Source organism: Myripristis murdjan, chromosome 20, assembly GCF_902150065.1.
Source record: "Myripristis murdjan chromosome 20, fMyrMur1.1, whole genome shotgun sequence".
NCBI classification, from domain to species: domain Eukaryota; kingdom Metazoa; phylum Chordata; class Actinopteri; order Holocentriformes; family Holocentridae; genus Myripristis; species Myripristis murdjan.
The window spans coordinates 13,231,874-13,255,199 of NC_043999.1; the positions used below are offsets into that span (position 1 = coordinate 13,231,874).

The 23,326-nt window shown below is 39.8% G+C and overlaps 2 protein-coding genes and 1 pseudogene across 2 annotated transcripts; 1 reads left to right on the forward strand and 2 right to left on the reverse strand.

Moving 5' to 3' along the window:
- The first annotated feature begins 1,645 nt into the window (after positions 1-1,645).
- On the forward strand, positions 1,646-5,869 carry LOC115379229 (solute carrier family 22 member 13-like). The gene is made up of 9 exons (XM_030079951.1): positions 1,646-2,017; positions 2,335-2,438; positions 3,469-3,623; positions 4,314-4,485; positions 4,649-4,769; positions 4,862-4,956; positions 5,053-5,267; positions 5,384-5,492; positions 5,671-5,869. The coding sequence occupies exons 1-9, from the start codon at positions 1,646-1,648 to the stop codon at positions 5,867-5,869; spliced, it is 1,542 nt and encodes a 513-aa protein (XP_029935811.1).
- Positions 5,870-9,320: 3,451 nt separating this feature from the next.
- LOC115379230 (solute carrier family 22 member 13-like) lies at positions 9,321-12,473 on the reverse strand (annotated as a pseudogene).
- Positions 12,474-16,143: 3,670 nt separating this feature from the next.
- Positions 16,144-23,152, reverse strand: LOC115378934 (solute carrier family 22 member 13-like). Its single transcript, XM_030079512.1, has 10 exons — positions 22,778-23,152; positions 22,183-22,286; positions 20,396-20,550; positions 17,943-18,114; positions 17,722-17,842; positions 17,533-17,627; positions 17,094-17,308; positions 16,751-16,859; positions 16,423-16,617; positions 16,144-16,267 (listed from the first exon to the last, which is right to left on the reverse strand). The coding sequence occupies exons 1-10, from the start codon at positions 23,150-23,152 to the stop codon at positions 16,192-16,194; spliced, it is 1,617 nt and encodes a 538-aa protein (XP_029935372.1). The 3' UTR covers positions 16,144-16,191.
- Positions 23,153-23,326: the final 174 nt, after the last annotated feature.

The window sequence follows — 23,326 nt, forward strand, 5'->3', positions numbered from 1 at the left end:
GGTAATTTAATAGGAAAGTCAAAAAGAAATGTGCAAGAGCCTAAACAGTTTTTAAACATGCGCTATTTATTTGTGGGTAACTTTTATCTTTATTGTGGATGTATTAATGATTTTAACAATTTTTTAAATTTTAATGTTAACACAATTGTGAACAATGAGTTTCGATGAATAAAACTGAGAATGGGTCTGATATTTTCACTGCAGGTGGTCTTTGCAGAGTTGTGACAGTATCATTACTGTAAGGGAACGCCCACCCAGCCCTTCTGTTATGTACTACCGTGGAAAATGCAGCTCCTAAAACTCAGTTTTTATTATACATGTTGATTTCAACTGCACTTTACCAGAAATGTTTTTCATGCTCTATTTATGTTCTGAATTGAATGGGAATTACAATATTTGCATTGTACCACCATAACTTTACTGCCTGTTACAACACCTGGCAGAACACCCTGCACCATCACTGTCACTTCACTGCCTGTTATTACAGTCCCGCACGATAAATGTCACTTTACTGTCTGTCACAACAGCTAACCCATCTTTGTCAATCATTCATTCAAGCATTTTTACTGTCTGACATCTCAACCCACTGGACTCTAAAACTATTCTGTTGCACTGCAAAATATATCCGTCAATACTTGCTTGCATCATGTCTACCGCGTTGCATATCATATGGTGTCCACTGTGATATGAATACTATGGTAGAATGTCTGATTGTTTTACATGCAGATTGTATTAAATCAGGATTATTATTACATTAGATCTACTTACAGTTGCTTTTTTTAGGTTACAGTTGTTACAGTTGGATTATGTCCACATTGTTAAGATTTTCACTCAACTTTATATCCATTTAGACAGTGAAGCAATCAATAAACGTGATTTGTTTTGATTTATAAGGACTCTTCTATTAAAGTAAATGATTTCAGTAGCTACATTACTAAGAAGCGCAACACTACAAGACAAATTCTCATCAGCAACTATCAACTAGTTGATCTCATGTCCTTGAGGTCTGCAATATGTTGGTAATCTGACAGACCTGGGCACGGTGCCCTGGTGGCTCACCGTATACAGCATTTGTCATATGTTGTTGAGGCTAGCCTAAGCCGCAGCAGCCTGGCTTTGAGTCCCGCGGTGGCCCTGAGAGCTCAACGTGCACAGAAAAACACACTGCAAATCCAGACACATGCAAATTAAAAACACATCTTTATCATTATTTTGTTTTTAATCTACTAAAAAACTATATGTTTTTAATCAGCAACACTACCTTTTGAGTATTCCCTCTTTTAATCAGTGTGAGAGGGTTTTTATTTTCTGTTTTTTTTTTTTTTTTTTTTGCTTTTTCCCAGAACCAAATGTGCCTAATGTACACAACCATACTGTATATGAGGAAGTTTTTATCTTATCTTCTCTTGTTTGGTGTTATCTTTCACAGATAGGCCTACCCACAGCTTTAGAGCTAATATTGTTGATGAGTTTGTTAGCACAAAACAATACACACAAGCATTCGGATTGTGATAGGTTAAATATTAACTTGCAGTGACAGCTCAATATTGATTGCTAAACAGGCAGCATTTAAAACTGAACACTTCTGTTCAACACTGTTCTTGGAGGAGGAACTGCAGGCCTCCTGCAAACTCAGCTGGATAGCATGAATTTCGGGCAGGTCCTAAAGGAGATTGGGGAGTTTGGTTTATTTCAGAAGCTTTTACTGACTGCATTATGCATCCCCAACATTTTTACAGCTTTTGACATGATTAGTCAGGTATTCATAAGTGTGAGCTTCCCTCATCACTGTGATACTGAATGGATTTTGGAGCATGGCCCCAACTTGACACATGAGAGGCAGAAAAATCTCACCCTCCCTGTGAACCAGGATGGAGAGTTTGAAAACTGTGAGATGTTCACACCTGTGGATTTGAATTTGGAAACCATTGAAGCATATGGGATTAACAGTACCACAAAGTGTGTAGATGGATGGGACTACGAGGCACCCCAAGGTGCTTCCAGCATTGTAACAGAGGTAGGCGACTGAATAGCCTACTGCATTTTGTGATGAGGAAACACAGTACTACACAGCAGCTCATTGAGGCAAACAGAAATATTTTCTGAATAGGTGTTATGGTTTCACTGACTTGCATTTGTACTGAAATTTACATAGTTATCTGCACTTGACATGTGACTTGTGACAGAAGTAAAATTCTGGACTCACGCCACAGCGGTGCACCAAAAAAACATGCAACAGCTAAAACTGAGTATGGTGACATAGTGCCAAATATAAGCCATGTCTTTGTCTCTTGCTTTCCCTTCTACTCCTTTCTTCCTCTTTATGTTTTTCAGTTTGATCTGGTGTGTGAGCAAAGCCGTTTGAGTGAAGTGTCACAGTCCACCTACATGGCAGGTCTTCTGGTCGGGGCACTGCTGTTTGGGCCAATGGCTGACAGGTAATGGACCCCAACATTAGTGTCATGTGCTTGGTATTTCTCATCCTTTGTGACACTTGCTGTGACTATGCTTTTATAGCAACAGCATTATTCCATTGTAAGATCTTTAACTTATCTAGTAAACCTTTTTGTAAAACCAGGCATATTCCAAGAATCTTGGGGGAAAAAAGCAGTTGTCATCCCCATATTTAAAACAGGAAACACTGACATGCAACTACCGTTCAATCATAATCTAGCCAGTCATATCCAAGGTTCTGGAAAAAGCAGTGATGGAACATGTAATTGATTATCAGTCAAACCAGTAGGTTCAGCCACAGCAGTTTGGATTTAGGCCAAAGTATTCCAAAGAATTGTGAAAGCATGCAGATGGGTGGCCTCATATCTGACATTAAGAGAGCAATGTGCTAAAATTAACTCAGGAAAATCATCTTCTCAGCAAATTCACATAGGTATCCCACAGGGTTCAATTTTGGGGCCATTGCTCTTTAGTCTTTACATCAGTGACCTGAGTTGTGACAGAACTGGTTGCCAGCTTTATGCAGTTGATACGGTAATATATAACATAATTTTATGATGTTTTAGTGCCATTTATCAGCTATTGCTCTCCACATCTGTAAACAGACTCAGTTACAAGCTTGATAATATATAATTTATCATAGTTTGAAGCCTTATCTTTATAAAACAATGCAACATATGTTAGCACATAAAGTTAAATAAAAATAATAAATCAAAAGGAAACAAGACAAACATATATTTTAGGCTACCTAAAGTATGTGCAACAGGTCATGGTGATGTAGGTTGACAATGCAAGTGAAAGCAGTGGCTGTGTCTTACTAACTGCTAAGGGTAAGTTCCCACACAAAGCAAATTTTGCATACTTGAACAACAGACATAAAAGCCATAAATTGGTTCCATGGACGTAGTTAAATTGCTATAACGTTGTATACTTCTGAGGAAAGCCTTTCCTTGTGAAAAAAAAAAAAAGTAATTTCGAAACAGTGGACATAGTAGTCTTTTCTTATCTTTGTAGATTTGGCCGGCGCTTTGTCCTCCTGTTATCAATCCTCCTGCTGCTGCTGTTTGGTGTGGGTGCTGCTTTCTCACCCAACATCTATGTTTACATGGTTATGAAATTTGTATGTGGCTCCTCAGTTTCTGGAATTATGATTAACTCTTTTGTGATAGGTAAGTACACTTCACCTTGAAGTGAAGTCTAACTTCATTACAGCATACTTTGTGTATCATTTCAATGGAACATTTGGCTGTCTAAATTTTGTCAACATGATGTCAACATGCATCCATCATTTGTATATTTACTTAATGCTAATCAGGATCACAGGGGGCTGGAGCCCATCACAACAATTTTATGTAAAATTTATATGAAATGTTTATAGTAAAATATTTATATACATTTTAATATAAAATGTGACAAGAATAGAACCTCACTATAACCAGCAGGGATTGACAAATGAAACAAAGATCTCCAAAAAAGATATATTCTCCCTCTTTAGTGACTGTAATAATTATGGAAATACCGATAAACCTGAAAAACTGTGGGCAGGGAAACATAGCAATTTTTTTAATGAATGCATTTTCATACCTGCTGCGGCATTCATCTGTGTACAGAATATAAAGAAGAGAGAGCGGACATAGTTCTGTACAGAACCAGGAGATGAGTAAAGAGTGTTGGAAGGAACCCCATTCACTGTTACTGTTTGTTGAAAATTCCAATATCCAGTCCACAGTACCACGATCTAACCCATACATGCAACAGAAATGTTAATAGTGGCCATTTAAGTACTTGCCAAAAAAAGTGAATATGTTAGGATGTGAACAGCAAAAAACATTGGTAACATCTGTGCTCTTCTTTTGAAGGGGTAGAGTGGACGGATTCCTCTCGGGTTGCTCTCTTCACTTATATCCCCATCACTTTCTTCCCCGTTGGACTGATAATGTTGTCAGGTGTCGCCTATTTGATCCGCAACTGGAGGATCCTGCAGCTGGTGCTCTTCAGCCCTCTGCTCCTGGTTCTGGCAACCCTTTACTGGTCAGTGGCTCATTAGATAATGATACATACATCTATCTATCTATCTATCTATCTATTTATATATATATGTAAAAAGATTTATGTATTAGTCTCTAACAGTGACGGTAGAAAAATCAATACTGAAACACTTTTATTATACCTTGTGATCTTACATGTCTGCTAGGATTCTCCCAGAGTCAGCTCGCTGGCTTATAACCCAGGAAAGGAAGGAGGACTTGCAAAAAGAGATCAGGAGGGCAGCCAGGGTGAATGGGAGGATGGTGCCAGAAGCTCTGCTGGAAGAGGTCAGTTGTATCATACTTTTCAACCAAAATCAAAAAGAAGTAATGCCCTGAATTAAATATTTGTCATTTAAAAGGACATGTGGTTTGTTTAGCTGCGGGTTGAGGGTTTATCCAAAAAAGGAAGCATGCTGGACATCTTAAGGATATCATATTTGAGAAAACGCGCTCTCTTAATGAGCTGTGTCTGGTGAGTCTTTGTAAGTTCTCCATCCATTTAATACAACTGTAATCCTATAATACTTTTGCAATGACACTGAAGGGAACACTCCCACTCTACTACTAGGTTCGGAGCAAGTATGGTATACTTTGGACTGAGCCTGAGTGTTGGTGACTTTGGCCTGGATATCTACCTCACACAGTTCATCTTTGGCATTGTGGAAATCCCTGCATACCTGGTCAGTTTGGCTTCTATTCAGCATTTTGGGAGGAGAATATATCAAGCAGGAGTCTTACTGATTTCAGGCTGTGCTTGCCTTGTGATTCCTGCCATTCCTACCGGTAACTTCTAACCTAAACTTTGAATTCTGAAACACCTTAGCTTACAATACAAGCTGCAATTTGTCCATGCTTATCTTTCAAATGCTTCTTGATCTGATTTATTATTTGCTCATCAGACCTTCCTGTAGTGGTAACAGTCATAGCAGTACTGGGAAAGTTTGTTGCCAGTGCCTCTTACTCCACAGTCTTTGTTTATACTGCAGAACTGTATCCTACTGTTCTAAGGTAATGTCCCAGCATTTAAACATACTATAATGTATATGCAGTTACTAATAATAATCACCACATACAAAGCAATCTTAGTTATTTTACATAATATTGAACATGTCAATTGTTAAATATGTCATCTATATTAATTGTGTAATGAACGTAATGAGTCCATTGTGCATGTTGTCTCTGGTAGACAAAATGGTCTTGGTCTAAACTCCATGTGTGGTCGTGTGGCGGGCATCCTCGCCCCTCTGATCACACTCCTGGATGTCTACCATCACTCCATCCCCATGGTGTTATATGGCATCCTCACTATGGCTTCTGGGTGTCTCTGCTTTTTTCTGCCTGAGACCCTCAATGTTGAACTTCAGGATCATGCCGAGCCCATGTGAGTTGATAAACCTTTTCAATATAGTGTACATACAGCAATAAAATGAATGGATGGATGAATCAAACAGTTTATTGCACTATAATGAGTCTAGACTGCTTAATGTGTTTTACTAAGACAACAAACTACATAATTCTGTCTTTAGTTCTGATTTCAGGAGACAGGAGAATGGAAACACTGAAAGGAGATTCTGTGATGAAGACGAGAGATCAGTGAAGAGTACACATCTGTAATTTATACTGCAATCATGATTCATGTTTTTAATTTCCATACAATACATAAGCACTGTTTGTTTTTTGTTTTTTTTGCATCAGGTAGAAACATTTTAGACCACAGTATAAAACTGATAAGTACTTTTGTTACCAGCATAATTCTTAGTTAATATCCAACATTTAACAGATTGCAAATTAAAGTGATGGTATGAATAAAAACCAGCAGGTCTCTGGGCTCTGAGGACAGAGGCAGAGTTTTACAGCTGGTACTTTATGGACGCTTCTTCATAATGTTACCTGTCAGCATCTGAAATAGGTGGAGGCACACCACACCTGCATTCCAGGCTAACAAAAAAAGAAAAAAAAAAAATCCAGACAGCAGTAAGTTAAAGATGTTTACCTTAGTTTCATTGCTGTCTCTTGTGGTTATTGTAAATATGACATGCTTTTTTCTTCAAAATGCAACATTTTTTGAGACAGCTTTTGTATCCACAAGGAAAAACATACAAACGACATTACAAAACTGCAATTATCATTTTTTTTTTTTTTTTTATGAGAGATTTTGCAGTTACAGCTTTTTGATTGAACTCAGCAGGATAGGAGCAGCCAGAGACACAGAGCAAACTGTACATGAAAGCTTTTATCATTGAGGTTGGTTAAATAATAGGGGATGCCACCAAGTAAGTAAAGTTAAATGTTAATACACCTGTGTCCCACAAGATAGCTCAACTCTAGTAAAATACTTTTTTTTTTTTTTAATTTTGAACATGAACAAATAAATATAGAACAAAATAATGCCATGAACAAAAAGTAAACAAAAAAAACAAACAAACAAAGAGCCAAATAAATTGTCATTTGCTTGTCACTTGTCTAATCCCACCCCTTCACCTTACATTATTCAATAATTAACCCGCTTCCAAATAATAATAATAATAATAATAATAATAATAATCACAACATAAACAAAACACACCAAATACTAATAATATAATAAAAATAATAATACTCCGAGGAGAAGGAAAAATAAATACATAAATACATAAAAAAGAGGGGGGAAAACCAAAAACCAAAAAGAAGCTATGTCAACCGTCAGCACTATTTATACAGTTTCATCTTTATACCTTTCAAAAATCATATTTTTATACTTTCTTTTAAATTGCTCCATGTTTGGACATGATGTTTCAGTTCATCATGCAGAATGTTCCAAATTTTTACCCCATAAACAGACACACACAAGCTTTTCCTGTTAGTTCTTACTTTTACATTCTTAAAATAAAACAACCCCCTTAAGTTATATTTTCCCTCTCTCTGGCTGAACAGGCCCTTAATATTTCCTGATAGTTGATTATTTTTGACTTTGAACATGATTTGTGCTGTTTGATATTCTATTTGATCCTTGAATTTTAACAGTTTTACACCATGGTTTTCACTTCATGTGATAAATTGTTTTGACATAAACTTGCCTGTTAATTTGTGTTACTGAGGACAGGGCAGAGAAGTAGAGTTGAGTGTCGTTAGCATAGCAGGAGAAGGAGTCATGAGAGCATTAGTATGTTTTCCTCTGGTCTTAACTATATTCAAAATAATACTTAAATTGTATCTGTCTGTGTAATTAACAGACCATGAATTCCAAAAAGAAATGTAGAAGTTGAGATACTGACTGAAAATAAAGTTTATAAAAAGATGTTGCACTGAGGTTATAATTTATACTTGTTTACTTTGTCCAGTGAAAACAGACCACACAATCTCTATTGTTCCACAAACCAGGAGCACAAACAATAGAAACCTGGAAACAGACACAACCCATCTACATTCACACTTATTTTAAATATACTAATAACAAAACACTATGTTTCCCTATGTCTTTATTCCTCAGCCCAAGCCCATTTTTAAAATAAATGTACATAATTTTGTAGGTGCTTTTATGATGATTACACAATGTGAAGTTCTCGGTCAGGGCAAGCTTTACTAGCCACAGCTGAGAAAATATTTTGGTTAGGTGAACACTGTGTTACGGGATAAGTTTACCATTAACCTGTTTCCACCGGATTGTGATCTTGTAAAACTTAGTAAGGCCATAATACTGTGACCATACACATTAACTGAACTACGAGACAAACATACAAAATGTGCCAGGCTAGAAGGATGCACAGGTTGTCATGATGACATGTTTATTGATAGTAAAAATCAAAAAGCAACATAACAAGATTGTATGCCAGATGTCATTGTGATAACACAAATAGAGGTGGTTCCAGGGGCCCCCAGACATTTTCATGTCAAACCCTCCAAACAGGTAAGCACCTACTGATAAGATTTTGTCTCATGAATCGCTTTCTGAAAAGACCATTGATGTTAATGAATTTATGGTGAAATTTCTTATTCTTCTTATTGCTTGATCTTTGCTCTTCATAATTGCAGTATAAACAGGAAAAAGTCATCGTTATTGGCCCTAAACCTAAATGAGAAGAGCTACTCCCACATAGGGACTTTGGAACAAAACATCAAGCCAAAGACAAAGAACTGTTGTGAACTGAACTGTGTCGTTCTGAAAATTAACAAAGAAAATATCTTTCAACCCCATTATGATTATAAATCATAAATCTTCCAGAGAATCAGATGAAACAGCTCTCAGTTTATAAGAAAGGCTACTTCTTGGTATTCAGAGAAACAAAATTATTAACATAAACTGATACATGATGCAGCAGTAATTTTACAAACACAAACTGGAAAATAGACAAAAGTTTGCATGCTAACAGAAAATAAAATCGCTCTACTCCACTGGTAAGAAATATGAGCAGATTCTCACCTGATTTACTCACGCACATAAATCATAAACGTGAAGTTAAAAGGTTTTTATTGTCCCTGCTGAGCGTGACTGAACTGCCTATCACTGTTCTGGAGCTGTTTCTGGCCATGCCTGGGGCAATGCACTCCTGATGTGTGCACCAATCATCTGGGGGCATGCAGAGTGGCTTTTGCACATATTATGATCAGAATGGATTACAGTTTTGTGCTCTTCACTGATTTTTCCTCATCAGCACAGAGTCCCTTTTTAGTACTCCCATTCGCTGGGTTTCTGAAATTAAAAACAAAGCAAAACATAGATTCATTGAGTTTCTTGGCTTAATCAAACACAATAAGAGGGCTATTCTTAAAATAATTCTGAATTAATTAATTGATTCATCAATCCATTCATTCTAAGTACACCATGTTGTGGGTGTGCATAACAGAAGGCTCGTCAACTCACATGGGCTCAGCGTGGTCCTGGAGTCCAACATTGAAGGTCTCAGGCAGAAACAAGCAGAGACCCCCAGCAGCCAAGGGGACGATGCCATATAACACCATTGGGATGGAGTGATGGTAGACCCCCAGGAGCCTGATCAGAGGGGCGAGGATGGACCCTACACGTCCACAGATGGAGTTGAATCCTATGCTGTTTTGCCTGCCAGAGACAATGTACAGAATGGACTCACTGGAAATCCCATTACCCAATAGCTGAAGATGGCCATTTTGTCTCGGTATTGCTTGTAATAACTAAAAGATAGTTTTTTATGTATGCATCATCAGTACTAACATGGCAAATACAATATTTTATGCTTAAATTCCTGGACATTACCTTAGAACAGTAGGATACAGTTCTGCACTATAGACCATAGAGAAAGAGGCAGTGGCAGCAAACTTCCCCAGTATCGCTATGACTGTTACCACTACAGGAAGGTCTGATGAGGACAGAATAACGCAGAGTAAGAAGCATTTGTAAGAAAAGCATGGACATACTGAGATTTGTATAATGAGCTAATGTGTTTCAGAATGCAAAAATTCCAGGTTCAGAAGTTACGCTTTGGAATGGCAGGGATTACAAGGCAAGCACAGCCCCCAGCAAGCAAGAACCCTGTTTGGCATTTTCTCCGCCCAAAATGTTGAGAAAGAGCCAGATTTACCAGGTGAGCAAAAACTTCTGTGATGGCAAAGATGAACTGTGTGAGGTACATATCCAGGCCAAAACTGCCAACATTCAGGCTCAGCCCAAAGTACACCACACTTGCACCAAACCTAGTAGCACAGAGGGAGAGTTACTTTTACCTTTATGAATGTTTCATAGTTTCAGTAGGACAGCGACATGGCAACATTCAGTTAGAAATAACTCACCAGACACAGCTCATTATGAGAGCACGATTTCTTAAATATGATATCCTGAAGATGTCCACCATGCTTCCTTTGTTGGATTCACTCTCAACTTCCAGCTGAGTAAATAACATGTCACTTATAGATTATATATGCTGAATTCAGAGCTTCATTAGTGTGATTTTGGCTGAAGCTGACTTATGATACAGCTCACCTTTTCTAGCAGAGCTTCTGGGACCTTCCTTCTATTCACCCTGGCTGCCCTCTGGATCTGTTTTTGCAATTCCTCCTTCTTGCCCTGTGTCATAAGCCAGCGAGCTGACTCTGGGAGAATCCTTTATCAGCCATGTAAGACCACAAAAGATAATAAAAGTGTTTGAGTATTGCTCTTTATAGCATCACTGTTAGAGACTAACATCTAAAATATTTGTCTAGGATTTGTTGTCTAATGGGCCACTGACCAGTATAAGACCACCAGGACCAGGAGCAGAGGGCTGAAGAGCACCAGCTGCAGGATCCTCCAGTTACGGATCAAATAGGCGACACCTGACAATATCATCAGTCCAACTGGGAAAAAAGTAATGGTGACGAACGTGAAGACTGCAACCCGAGAGGAATCTGTCCACTCTGCACCTTCAAAGCAATAAGACAGATGTTACCATTGTTTAGTTGTCAGGTCATTGTGGTCAAGACAAACATAGCTTAGAAGTTAATGTGGGAAGATTTTCTATTGTCTACACCAATCGCCTGAGGATGAAACCCACACTGCTCACAAGTTATGGGAACGTATTAAATAAAAAGAAGCCTTCTAAGCTGAAACCAGTGTTTAGGTTTGACATTGGACCAAGATCGTTATGTTATCACCGAGGCTTTTGGCCAGAGTCACAGCATTTGCAAATAGAGCTTGAAACATTGACAATTTCAATGTGCTCTAGTAATAGATTATTCAAAGAAATACATTTCTCTAATGACAGACAAAAAATAGACGCTGGACCAAATGTAGTAAATTCCCCTCAGAGTTTTCCTGCAGAGCCAGCTGTCCCATTACTAACATATTCAAAATATTGTGTTATGAAATTAGACTTCACGAAAGGTAAACAGTCTTCTTACCTATCACAAATGAATTCATTAAAATGCCAGAAACTGCGGTGCCACCCACAAATCTGATAACCATATAAACATAGACATTGGGTGAGAAAGCAGCACCCACACCGAACAGCAGCAGGAGGAGGATTGAAAGGAGGACCACAAAGCGTCGACCAAACCTGCAACGGAAAAAGAAGAGTGTCCTGACATTTCCATCTACATCTCTTCACATTTTTTTCACTATGTAATATTAACAAAACAAAAAGATATTAGTGTCTGAACCGACATCTTGAAAGGCCCTACTCAGCCTGCTGCCCGTTTCCAATGAGCACCAGATAAAAGATGGATGGATGACTCTGGTGCTGGGAGTCCATTACCTGTCAGCCATTGGCCCAAACATCAGTGGCCCAACCAGAAGACCTGCCATGTAGACGGACTGTGATACTTCAAGCAAACTACTTCTGTCACACACCAGATTAAACTGAGAACGGAGAGGAAGAAAAGAAGAGAATGGAAATGAACAGACAAAAGACTGAGAGACACCACCATATGCCACAATATTTTTAAACCAAATAAAACAACATATTCATTTTTGGCTATGGACAAGACTCCCTGACATGATCTCTTACATAAAACAACCTAATTACATCAGTATTTCTGGAGGGTTGAACCAATAAAGGGCATAATGTGCATTCACTAATAACAGAAAAGACCCCTGTTGATTAAATACAACTATATCTTTTTTTTTCTTCTTTTTTTAATAATTGGCAGTGACTATTTCTTTGAGCTGCTGTATAGTAAAGTGCATCCTCGTCACATCCTACCTCTGTCACTGTGCTGGAGGCGCCCTCTGGTGTCTCATAATCCCATCCATCTACACACTTTGTGGTGCTGTTAATCCCATACGATTCAATGGTTTCCAAATCCAAATCCACAGGTGTGAACATGAAACAGCTTTCAAACTCTCCATCCTGGTTGATTTTTCTGCCTGTCATATGTCAAGTTGGCGCCACAGGCCATAATCCAGTCAGTGTCACAGTGATGAAGGAAGCTCATACCTGTGAACACCTGGCCGATCACGTCGAAAGCTACAAAAATGTTGGGAATGCATAATGTCAACAATAAGCGCTTCTGAAATAAACCAAACTCTTCAATCTCCTGCAGGACCTCTCTGAAATGGCTCATATTATTGTTGAGTTTGCAGTTCCTCCTCCGTATGCAGTGTTACACATATAGCGTCCAGGTCTCACAAGTATACATTGAAATTGGGCCACTATTTAAACTACTGAACCCATGTGCTCTTGCGTATTGCCTTACATTACACTTCATAAAGAGGGACTTTGCCCTGGGCAATGATGACTGGCAGGCTCATACAGTACATGTGCATACTTACACTAAGTGGAGCAGGAGACAGGATGTTTCAAGGAATGACAATCACAATTTATGTTAAGCAAAACACTGACAGGATTTAGAACCACATTTTAAAATGTAAGGGGTATTAGTAACAATATTCAGTGTAAAGATGTGTGTCTGTGTAAGAAAGTTTGTGAGCCATATCTAATCAAATCAAATCAAATAAAACTTTATTTATATAGCACCTTTCATACATAAAACAAATGCAACACAAAGTGCTTTACATTAAAATACATACAACCCTAATCCCCCACCCCCTCATACTCACTCACACACGCACACACACAAGTACAACACACATGCATACACTCCAGGCATACACCCCACCACACCCCAGCCCACCCCAACCACACCCAAAGATAAAATGAAACATGGATGAGCACTAAGGGACCAGATGAGGAAACACCATTCATTCTTTGGGAGCCATCCACACCGGGAGACGCCCTAGCCCCCGACTACAGGGGGCAAGGGCGTAGACTAATTCTAGTAGACTAATTTACTATGCACTGATCAACAATGATCCCTGGCAAATTTAGTTAACAATTTTGTTTGGATACAAGGATTCTGCTGTGTGTTTACTAGATCTGACATGACTTTGCCACTGATTTGGTGTCAGCTAGTGCAAATGAGGTCGGCTACTATTCAGCCACAGTAATGAAATCAAACACGCCGGCTGCTGAAGTTTTGCGTCACCTCTGAAGAAAAGATACAAGCTGAATTATTAGTAGGCCTGGTTGTGAATAGTGTATGAAGTTGTTAAGTTTCACCTGTAAAGAAAACAACACAAGATCTCCTGAACAAAATAGTGTTTAGCATCACTATCTAGCACATAGCACACATACAGTTTTAAAAGATAGTCACATCACTAACAAAAAAGGAAAAAAAAGTAGGATAGTTGTCAAAGCAACCAAAAGACTATATTCCCAAATAATTAAGAGGTTCGGGTGTCAGCGGTTTTTGTAAAATAGGTGATGCTCACGGCATAACTTCAACCTGGAGCCGTCCAGACATGCCATTAAATAAATTTAGTGAAGAATTAACATGTAAATTTGAAGGTGAGATGTTTGTTTTTTTTTTTGTTTTTTTTTTTGAGGGGGGGGCCTTGGCATTTCAACAAGCAACATTATTTGGCATGACCAAAACTGCCTTCCTAAAATCCAACAGGACCTGCAGGTAAATGACAGTAAGAGATTACTGTATGCTTTCTTTGTATCTATAGCCCCTCCAGCACCCCACCGTGAAACCTCTGATTATAAGTGCCTCCATAGTGAGTACGTTTCCTCATTCCCTGCTTCTCTCAGTTCATTTTAGGTCAGCTTCCAGCGGGGACTGATAAGATTAGAGTCTAGACGCCATAATAACAACTCAGTGCGTGCATAATAAATATGTTTACGTGAGTTGACTGACTGACATTCACATTTCTGGAGGGGTTCTAAACAGTTTTTATATCTTCCCTCCCAAATGTGCAAGTTATTTGGAGACACGACTCTATAGTATAACCTCCAAATTTGGTTCCATTGGAGAAAGCATTCACCAGATATTGCCTAACAAAATGTCAACACACACCACTTTGGTTTCCGTCAGCACAAAACTTTAGAGGCAAGTTGGCAGAAGTAGGTTCCCCAAATTATGCAAATTTGCAGAGTTTTTTTTTTTTTTTTTTTTTTCCCATAGGCCACTGAGGTCCAAACACTTTTAGTGGAAAAATATATGTAGCTACATATTGCTGCAGATGGCAATATTCAGTGGAGTCAAAGTATGAGTCAAATGATGTGATCGTAAGAATAAGCTTGAATCATCATATTGGAAAAGTTCTATATCTCAAAGATTTTGATGCAAATCCTGCAACTTGCATCTCAGGTGAAATGGTGCCTCATGCCAGGTTGGGGCCTTACATTTATATGAGGTATGGCTCTTTAATCATTTGGTCATCAAGACATTACATGTGAACTTACTCTCAAGTAAATGAGCTGAGTCAAAAATGTGATTTTCAGTGCCTTAGCTTGAACATCATTGTACATTTTCATAAAACCTTTGGTGCCCTCTGTGGTTGAGATTGTGCAAGTCCAGCTTCCTCTCGGTTTACTGCTGCTATCAAGTACAAATGTGGAATTCAGAATAAAGCAAAATATGTACTGTGATAATACATATAATTTTATATGTACTGTCATATCATTATCATCTTCGTATCCCCCCACTATTCTCCAGCAGGATGCAGCACTGTTTTATATCATGTCCTATCACATCATGATTCAGTGCCTCAAGATGTCTCAAAAGTATTCAAAAATAGATGAAGATTCACTAACATATTTATACACAAAATTGTGAATTTGTGAATCCACAAATAGGTCATGTGGCCCAGCCCTGTTTAAAAGGAATGGCCCTTTATGATTGTCAGGGGTAAACCTGGGTCTCCCCATAAACTGGGACTTGCCAGAACCCATGAGGTTCAGCCTTTTGTTCACTTTTCTGCTGCATGAAGAACCAGCCGTGAAGGTTAGGAGGTGCCTCATGAAAATATTAAACTTTTTCAAGTCTTACTCTATTTTTCCCCCTATTTAAATGCACACTGCATTCCCAGCTTGCCCAAATCCACTGAAATAAAAATATTTCTAACTTCTGATCTATATTATATTATTACAGATCTATAATGCTTTTAAAAAATATAGATCAGTGTTTCTAACTGTGTACATTGACTGTTCCAGAAATGAATAAGCTATTTTAATGGTGGCCTGATGGTAGTCCTGAGGACCCCAATCAAATGTGGTGTGCCACATTTTCAGGCCCAAATATGTACAGTGTGCCCAATCTATTTGCTTTGGCATCAAGTGTTTAGGAATTATTGTTTACCTCATTTGTGTGTCTTCACTATCAACTTCATTACTGCACCACAATCAAATCATTTGGATTTTCAAAAACCTTAATCTAGCACATTCTCAGCTTTGGTCCTTGTAACACAGAGCCCCACTGGTTTCCACTCTAGACATCTCAAGGATTGCTTTACATCCAGGAATCCTGGCAAATGCAATTAATAATTTGAACAGAAGATAGGTAGGATATATTGAAATCTGTTCACTAAATTTGTCTGTTATAGGACCTACACTCTGAGGAATAGACAGATTTAGGGCAGAGAGAAAACTTAAAATACATAGAAATGGGACCAGACTTGACACTTGACATTTTGAATAATCAGAACAGAAACAAATTTGGATCTACATCACTTTATTGCAAGCATTCCAGTTATCAAAACGTTATCAAACCTTTTGTAAAAAGAAAATAAAAATCACTGACAATATGAGTACAAAAAAATACAATTTTTATTGAATAATTTACAAGTAAATTCTATTAAAGCTTTGCATATAGTGCGAATAACCAAATGCTACACAGTAATCCAAATGCTACACTGATTAATAGCATTTATATACTGTATGGAGACTTTGGGTGGACAATGATAAACCTATGAAAACTCATAGAATTATTTCAGCATAAATCACAATTTTGTGCCCTTCAGTGCTTTTTCCTCTTTATCGCATAATCCATTTTCAATACTCCCATTCTCTTTTGTCCTGAAAATAAAAAAGACAACAGAATATATAATTATTTGGACTTAATAAAACACAATAACATGGTCATACTCTAAAACTCATACTGCAAATAATTTTCATTTTAGCATTCATTTGTTTCACTATGTGCACAATGTTGAAAAGGCCAGTAAACTCACATGGGCTCAGCGTGGTCCTGGAGTCCAACATTGAGGGTCTCAGGCAGAAAAAAACAGAGACCCCCAGCAATCAAGGGGATGACGCCATATAACACCATGGGGATGGAGTGATGGTAGACCCCCAGGAGTCTGATCAGAGGGGCGAGGATGCCCCCCACACGAGCACACATGGAGTTTAGACCAATACCGTTTTGCCTGTCAGAGACAATACCCATGATTGACTCACAAGGAATCCTTATTCCTTAACATCCTGAATTGGTTTTATGTATTCATAATGAGTAGGAGCACAGAAAATACATGATTATATGTTTTAATGTCGGGACATTACCTTAGAAAAGTAGGATAAAGTTCTGCAGTATAAACATAGACGGTGGAGAAAGAGGCAGTGGCAGCAAACTTCCCCAGCACCGCTATGACTGTTACCACTACAGGAAGGTCTGAATCAGAGAAAGAGGGATTTGTCAGACATGCATGGGCAAGTTGAGAGTTGCATAATGATCTAATGTGTTCCACAATACAAAAGTTTTTTTTTTGTTTTGTTTTTTTTTTTGGTTCTTTTGTAGTTCTCAAGAAAAAAATAAATAAGCAGTCATCAGGTAAGCAGCGGTTAATGCATATGTGACATATGCATCTTAGATTCCAGAGGATGACTAATTCTCCCACCAAGTTACCTTCTGGAATAGCAAGGATCACAAGGCAAGCCAAGCCCGCAAATAACAGGAACCCAGCTTGACATATTCTCCTCCCAAAGAATCGAAGAAGAGGCAAACTGCCCAGGCGTGCAGGAAGTTCCACAATGCCAAAGATGAACTGGGTGAGGTAGATATCCAGGCCAAAACTGCCAACATTCAGACTCAGTCCATAGTAAACCAAACTTGTTCCCAACCTAGAAACACGGTGGGAGAGATTTCTTCAGGGTCACCAAAACTCTATTATATGATTATAATACTGTCTTGGCAAATATTTAAATGCATTTATGCAGTTTTCTATAGCTATTGCATGTCAGAATTAAATGCTGATGTATTTATGTGATGTTTCATCATCCCAGAAGGACAGCAGCATGAAACACTCAACTACTCAGCTCAGTTAATGGAGAAATTACAGACTCACCAGACAGAGCTCATTATGAGAGCACGTTTTCTTAAATATGATATCCTGAAGATGTCCAGCATGCTTCCTTTCTTGGATGCACTTTCGATCTCCAGCTAAGCAAATGGCATGTCAGTTTTAGATGATCAAACATACTTCTGAGCTTTATTAGTGCTTGCTTGATCAAAGTGGACATATGATACAGCTCACCTTGTCTAGCAGAGCTTCTGGCACGTTCTTCCCATTCACTCTGGCTGCCCTCTTGATCTCCTTTTGCAATTCCTCCTTCCTGCCCTGGGTCATAAGCCAGCGAGCTGACTCTGGAAGAATCCTAACAGACATAGAAAATAACAATATAATTAATAAAATCTTTCAATGCTGATTGAATGAGCATCCAAAATATTTGGCTGTTATGGCATTGGGTCGCTGACCAGCAGTAGATCACCAGGACCAGGAGCAAAGGGCTGAAGAGCACCAGCTGCAGGATCCTCCAGTCACGGATCAAATAGGCGACGGCTGACAACACCATCAGTCCAACAGGGAAGAAGGAGTGGACAACAATGGTGCAGAAAGCAACCCTAGAGGAATCGGTCCACTCCGCCCCTTCAGAACAATAAGACAGATGTTACAAATGTTTGCTTGTCAGTTCAAATCCCGACCTATTCACTTCCATGGTAACGTTTGCTAACATACTAATTGCACATTCCATGTTTCTGTTGCATCTATGCTGTAAACCTATGATAACATATACATTTATGTTTTGTTTTTTTATTCATTCAGATGAGCAGCAAGTACTGCACGTATCAGCTGATGCAAACAGTGGAGACGATTGTGGGGCTCTAGATTCAGCAGACAAGTATTGTGAGGCCAGAGGGGCTGCAGCTTCAGTGGTTATAGGGGCACAAAAATGAGTGTTAGGGAGTTTGGGGAGGTCATGATGAAGGACTTGAGGACCTCTGGTTGGGCTCAAATAGATCTGGCAAACTTCTAGAGAATTCAAGAGGGCTCACCACCAAAGGAAGTAGTCAGCTGGTGCAAAGAACACCCTGAGGAGCTACTTAACCCAACAGATACCCTGTTGTGGAGGTAGGGCTGGGCCATTTTGGGGGATGGGGTGGCTCCTCACACAATTCCCTGACAAAAGTCACTTTGTAGCTGGAAGGTTCTACACTCACAAGGCAATAGGAGTAGACAAGATCTGTCCTAAAGTGCTGAAAGCCCAAAGTGTTGTTAGGGACAGCTCCCATGTACTGGCAGACAAGGGTGGTGGTTCTCCCTTTAGAGGTTTTATAAGCATATCTAACCAGTAGGAGACTACAGGATAAACCCTTACTGGGGGACTACATATCCCTGCTGGCCTGGGAATGGTTTAGATTCCCCTCAGAGGAGCTTTCAAGGACATGGCTGGAGAATAAGCCATGTGTGCTGTCCCTAGCCTGGTACAACGGCATTATATACACTATATTACCAAAAGTATTCGCTCACCTGCCTTTACTCATACTATGAACTGAAGTGCCATCCCATTCCTAACCCATAGAGTTCAATATGATGTCGGTCCACCTTTTGCAGCTATTACAGCTTCAACTCTTCTGGGAAGACTGTCCACAAGGTTGAGGAGAGTGTTTATAGGAATTTTTGACCATTCTTCCAAAAGCGCATTGGTGAGGTCACACACTGATGTTGGTCGAGAAGGCCTGGCTCTCAGTCTCCGCTCTAATTCATCCCAAAGGTGTTCTATCGGGTTCAGGTCAGGACTCTGTGCAGGCCAGTCAAGTTCATCCACACCAGACTCTGTCATCCATGTCTTTATGGACCTTGCTTTGTGCACTGGTGCACAGTCATGTTGGAAGAGGAAGGGGCCCGCTCCAAACTGTTCCCACAAGGTTGGGAGCATGGAATTGTCCAAAATGTTTTGGTATCCTGAAGCATTCAAAGTTCCTTTCACTGGAACTAAGGGGCCAAGCCCAGCTCCTGAAAAACAACCCCACACCATAATTCCTCCTCCACCAAATTTCACAGTCGGCACAATGCAGTCTGAAATGTACCGTTCTCCTGGCAACCTCCAAACCCAGACTCGTCCATCAGATTGCCAGATGGAAAAGCTTGATTCATCACTCCAGAGAACGCGTCTCCACTGCTCTAGAGGCCAGTGGCGGCGTGCTTTACACCATTGCATCCGACGCTTTGCATTGCACTTGGTGATGTGTGGCTTGGCTGCAGCTGCTCGGCCATGGAAACCCATTCCATGAAGCTCTCTGCATACTGTACTTGGGCTAATCTGAAGGTCACATGAAGTTTGTAGCTCTGTAGCAATTGACTGTGCAGAAAGTCGGCGACCTCTTTGCACTATGCGCTTCAGCATCCGCTGACCCCTCTCCGTCACTTTACGTGGCCTACCACTTCGTGGCTGAGTTGCTGTTGTTCCCAAACGCTTCCATTTTGTTATAATAGAGCTGACAGTTGACTGTGGAATATTTAGGAGCGAGGAAATTTCACGACTGGATTTGTTGCACAGGTGGCATCCTATGACAGTTCCACGCTGGAATTCACTGAGCTCCTGAGAGCGGCCCATTCTTTCACAAATGTCTTGTTTCACAGTCTGCATGCCTGAGTGCTTGATTTTATACACCTGTGGCCAGGCCAAGTGATTAGGACACCTGATTCTGATCATTTGAATGGGTGAGCGAATACTTTTGGTAATATAGTGTATATAACAATACAATCAAAATTGTGAATAATTTAGAAATATCTATGATTTTAATTATCTATAATTTGAATGTAGTAACCCCTCACCGACCCCCACCCCAGCCAACTGTTCTATTACTAATACACTAAGTATCATGCAATGTAGTTAGATTTTGGTAAAGGCAAACAGTGTACCTACCTATCACAAATGAATTTGCAACAATGCCAGAAATTGAGGTGCCACCTAGAAATTTGAGAGCTATGTAAACATAGATGTTAGGTGAAAAAGCAGCACCAACACCAAACAACAGAAGCAGAAGGACTGCAAGAAGGACCACAAAGCGGCGACCAAACCTACAAAAACAAGAGAATAGCATCAAAGCAGATATATGGGGGGGAGTGACACTTAACAGAACATCAAGATGAAGGCAGGGACAGAATGTACATCATAAATTCAGTCAAGAATTTCTTTACTGCAAAGAATTTACCCGTTAACAAGACTGGACTGGAAATGGGCTGCACTCAAGACAACTCAAGACAATTCAGCCTACTACTATCTTCAAAATGTGCAGCCACAGAGACGCCTGAACATGATGTTAAAAGTTAAAAGTCTGGCGTGACAACTGTTTAGTCTGTTAGGAAGGACAGCTGGAAAGGGTATCCATGCTCTCATCAGTGGATTTTTTTGAAACCAAATGAAAGTTAATCTGATCTTCTGTGGCCCATGACATACCCGGTTGTTTTGCGAGATGATATGTGGATCAGTTCAGAGGTTATGAGCTTTTTTGTGATGTGCCATGACCCACTACCCATTACAATCAAGACCTTTTCAAGCAAGGGTTTGGTTGTCTGCCAGAGGGATGGCATTTAGCCACTTGCTGTTGCCAGCCCCAAAAACTGTGTCACATGATGCTTGCACCTGGGCACTGGGCAAGCTGCTAATTATATTATTACCACATGCTGCGGTCAGCTATTGTAATAAATTATTGTCTTCCCTATATGCAGTAGCATAAGACCCATGAGAGTCGAATATCCTGTCATAATGTTACCACAATCAGCTTATAGCCATGCTGTGTCACATATTCCTAACTTTCCATGACTGAGTCTTTCTGTTCCTCTCACAAGGCTGTTTGAAGGACTCCAGTAGGGACATCAAAAAATAAGCTGTGTGCAGCAGCGGTATCAGACAAGGATGAAGACAGAATGCAACATGCATGCATAAATCAGGTTTTCACACAATTCTGGTGTGATCATGGCAATGCCAGCGTAGGTTTAGTTCTGTTGGCTGGAATCTGTTAGTCGATCCTATCCTCGGCCATCTTTCAAACCAAGTGTTCCGCAAGTCACAGCTGCCAGAGTTGGCCTGATTAGTATCGCTGGGAGTTGTGGGATTGGTCTGATTCTGGGCCGACACAGTTTTGTCATCTGGACATGTTTGCGAATAACAGCATCAACAAAGAAGTTTGTCAGAATGCTAAACAAAATCTAAATGTAACAAGCTTATGATTTAAAATAACATGACTCACCCTATAAGGAGACAAGGAAACCTGAAACAAATACTCTCTTAGTAAAATTCTCCCATAAACGAGCCACTGGAAATTTTACAGTCTCCTGGGTACATCAACACATGTAGATGATTGCCCAACCCAGCACAAATCGTGCAAGAACATATCAGACTGTCTCTATATGCAAATTAACACACAGCATGCAAACAGGGAGCTTGTCTCCTGTCATGTGTTTGGAGAAGCATCCTACTCACTGATGTTTGTCACATATACATAGATTTATAGAGATTAACAATTGTCCTTTTGGCTCTCTTTGCCTCTTCACCTGCACTGAATCTATCTGCTGTAGTTGAATTGTCTTGATTGCAGACCATTTCAAAATATATTTTAGTAATGAATTCTATAAAAGTAAAATCACAGAAAGCCAAAATCATGGGAGTGGATGTGGGAGTGGATGACTCCAATGTTGGGGGTCAATTACCTGTCAGCCATTGCCCCAAACATCAGCGCCCCAACCAGAAGACCTGCCATGTAGATGGACTGTGACGCCTCTCGCAAACTACTTCTGTCACACACCAGCTCAAACTGAGAGGGGAGATGATGAGGAAGGAGCAGAGGGGGGAAGAAGAAGGCCACATGATGATGTAAGAGACACTGCTCCATTATATTTTAAACCAAAGAAAACTCCAAACCTGGTTTCCGCTGTTGTTTACCCTTCTGTGATTTTGAACTTGAACCTCCAGAAGGAGGGAGAGTTGTGTCACCATAAGAGAGGCATTGGTGTACATTGATTTTCTGCTGAGGAATGCCATTCCTTGCACAATTTAGAGACTCAAAAGCCAAGACCTTAATTTGTGATTTGATGTCCAACACAGCAAGGAAGGAGACAAACTTTATGAACTAAAAAAAAAAAAAAAAGTCTGAATAAGCCTCCTGTCCAGATCAATTCCAGGTACTATCACCTTCTCCATTTTTGCCATCCTAGACTACTGCAACATCACAGTGCCAGACTCTCTTCTCTGTTTTTTCATTGTTGGAAAAATTACAGCAAAACTATAAGTCAATCAGTCGCCTACCTCGGTGACAATGCTGGAGGCTCCATCAGGTTTTTCATAATCCCATCCAGCTACACACTTTGTGGTGCTGTTAATCCCATACGCTTCAATGGTTTCCAAATCCAAATCCACAGGTTTGAACATCTCACAGCTTTCAAACTCTCCATCTTGGTTCACAGGGAGGGTGAGATTTTTCTGCCTGTCATATGTCAAGTTGGGGCCAGGCTTCAAAATCCAGTCAGTGTCACAGTGATGAGGGAAGCTCATGCCTGTGAACACCTGGCCAATCACGTCGAAAGCCACAAAGAAGTTGGGGATGCATAATGCGAACAGCAAGCGCTTCTGAAATACACCAAACTCCCCAATCTCCTGCAGAATCTGCCCGAAATTGTTCATATTGAGATATAGATGAGCTTGTGGTACAGTCTGCCTCCTCCTCCTCCTCCTCTTGTGAACGCACTGTTAAAGTGGAGCCGCGACGGGTGCCTAATATGAGTGGTCCTGTCAATTAATGATTAAGCGACTGAAACAGAGGCGATCATGCGTTTTGTCCCGTGTCGCCAAACAGGG

Bases quoted from the DNA above. Each gene is read 5' to 3' on its own strand.
- LOC115379229 (XM_030079951.1), top strand. From the start codon at position 1,646: ATGAATTTCGGGCAGGTCCTAAAGGAGATTGGGGAGTTTGGTTTATTT. The intron at 2,439-3,468 runs GTAATGGACCCC...TTATCTTTGTAG, and splicing joins TTTGGGCCAATGGCTGACAG to ATTTGGCCGGCGCTTTGTCC. The intron at 4,486-4,648 runs GTCAGTGGCTCA...CATGTCTGCTAG, and splicing joins GTTCTGGCAACCCTTTACTG to GATTCTCCCAGAGTCAGCTC.
- LOC115378934 (XM_030079512.1), bottom strand. From the start codon at position 23,152: ATGAACAATTTCGGGCAGATTCTGCAGGAGATTGGGGAGTTTGGTGTA. The intron at 20,551-22,182 runs GTAATTGACCCC...TTGTTTTTGTAG, and splicing joins TTTGGGGCAATGGCTGACAG to GTTTGGTCGCCGCTTTGTGG. The intron at 17,309-17,532 runs GTGAGTCTGTAA...CCGTGTTTCTAG, and splicing joins CTCATAATGAGCTCTGTCTG to GTTGGGAACAAGTTTGGTTT.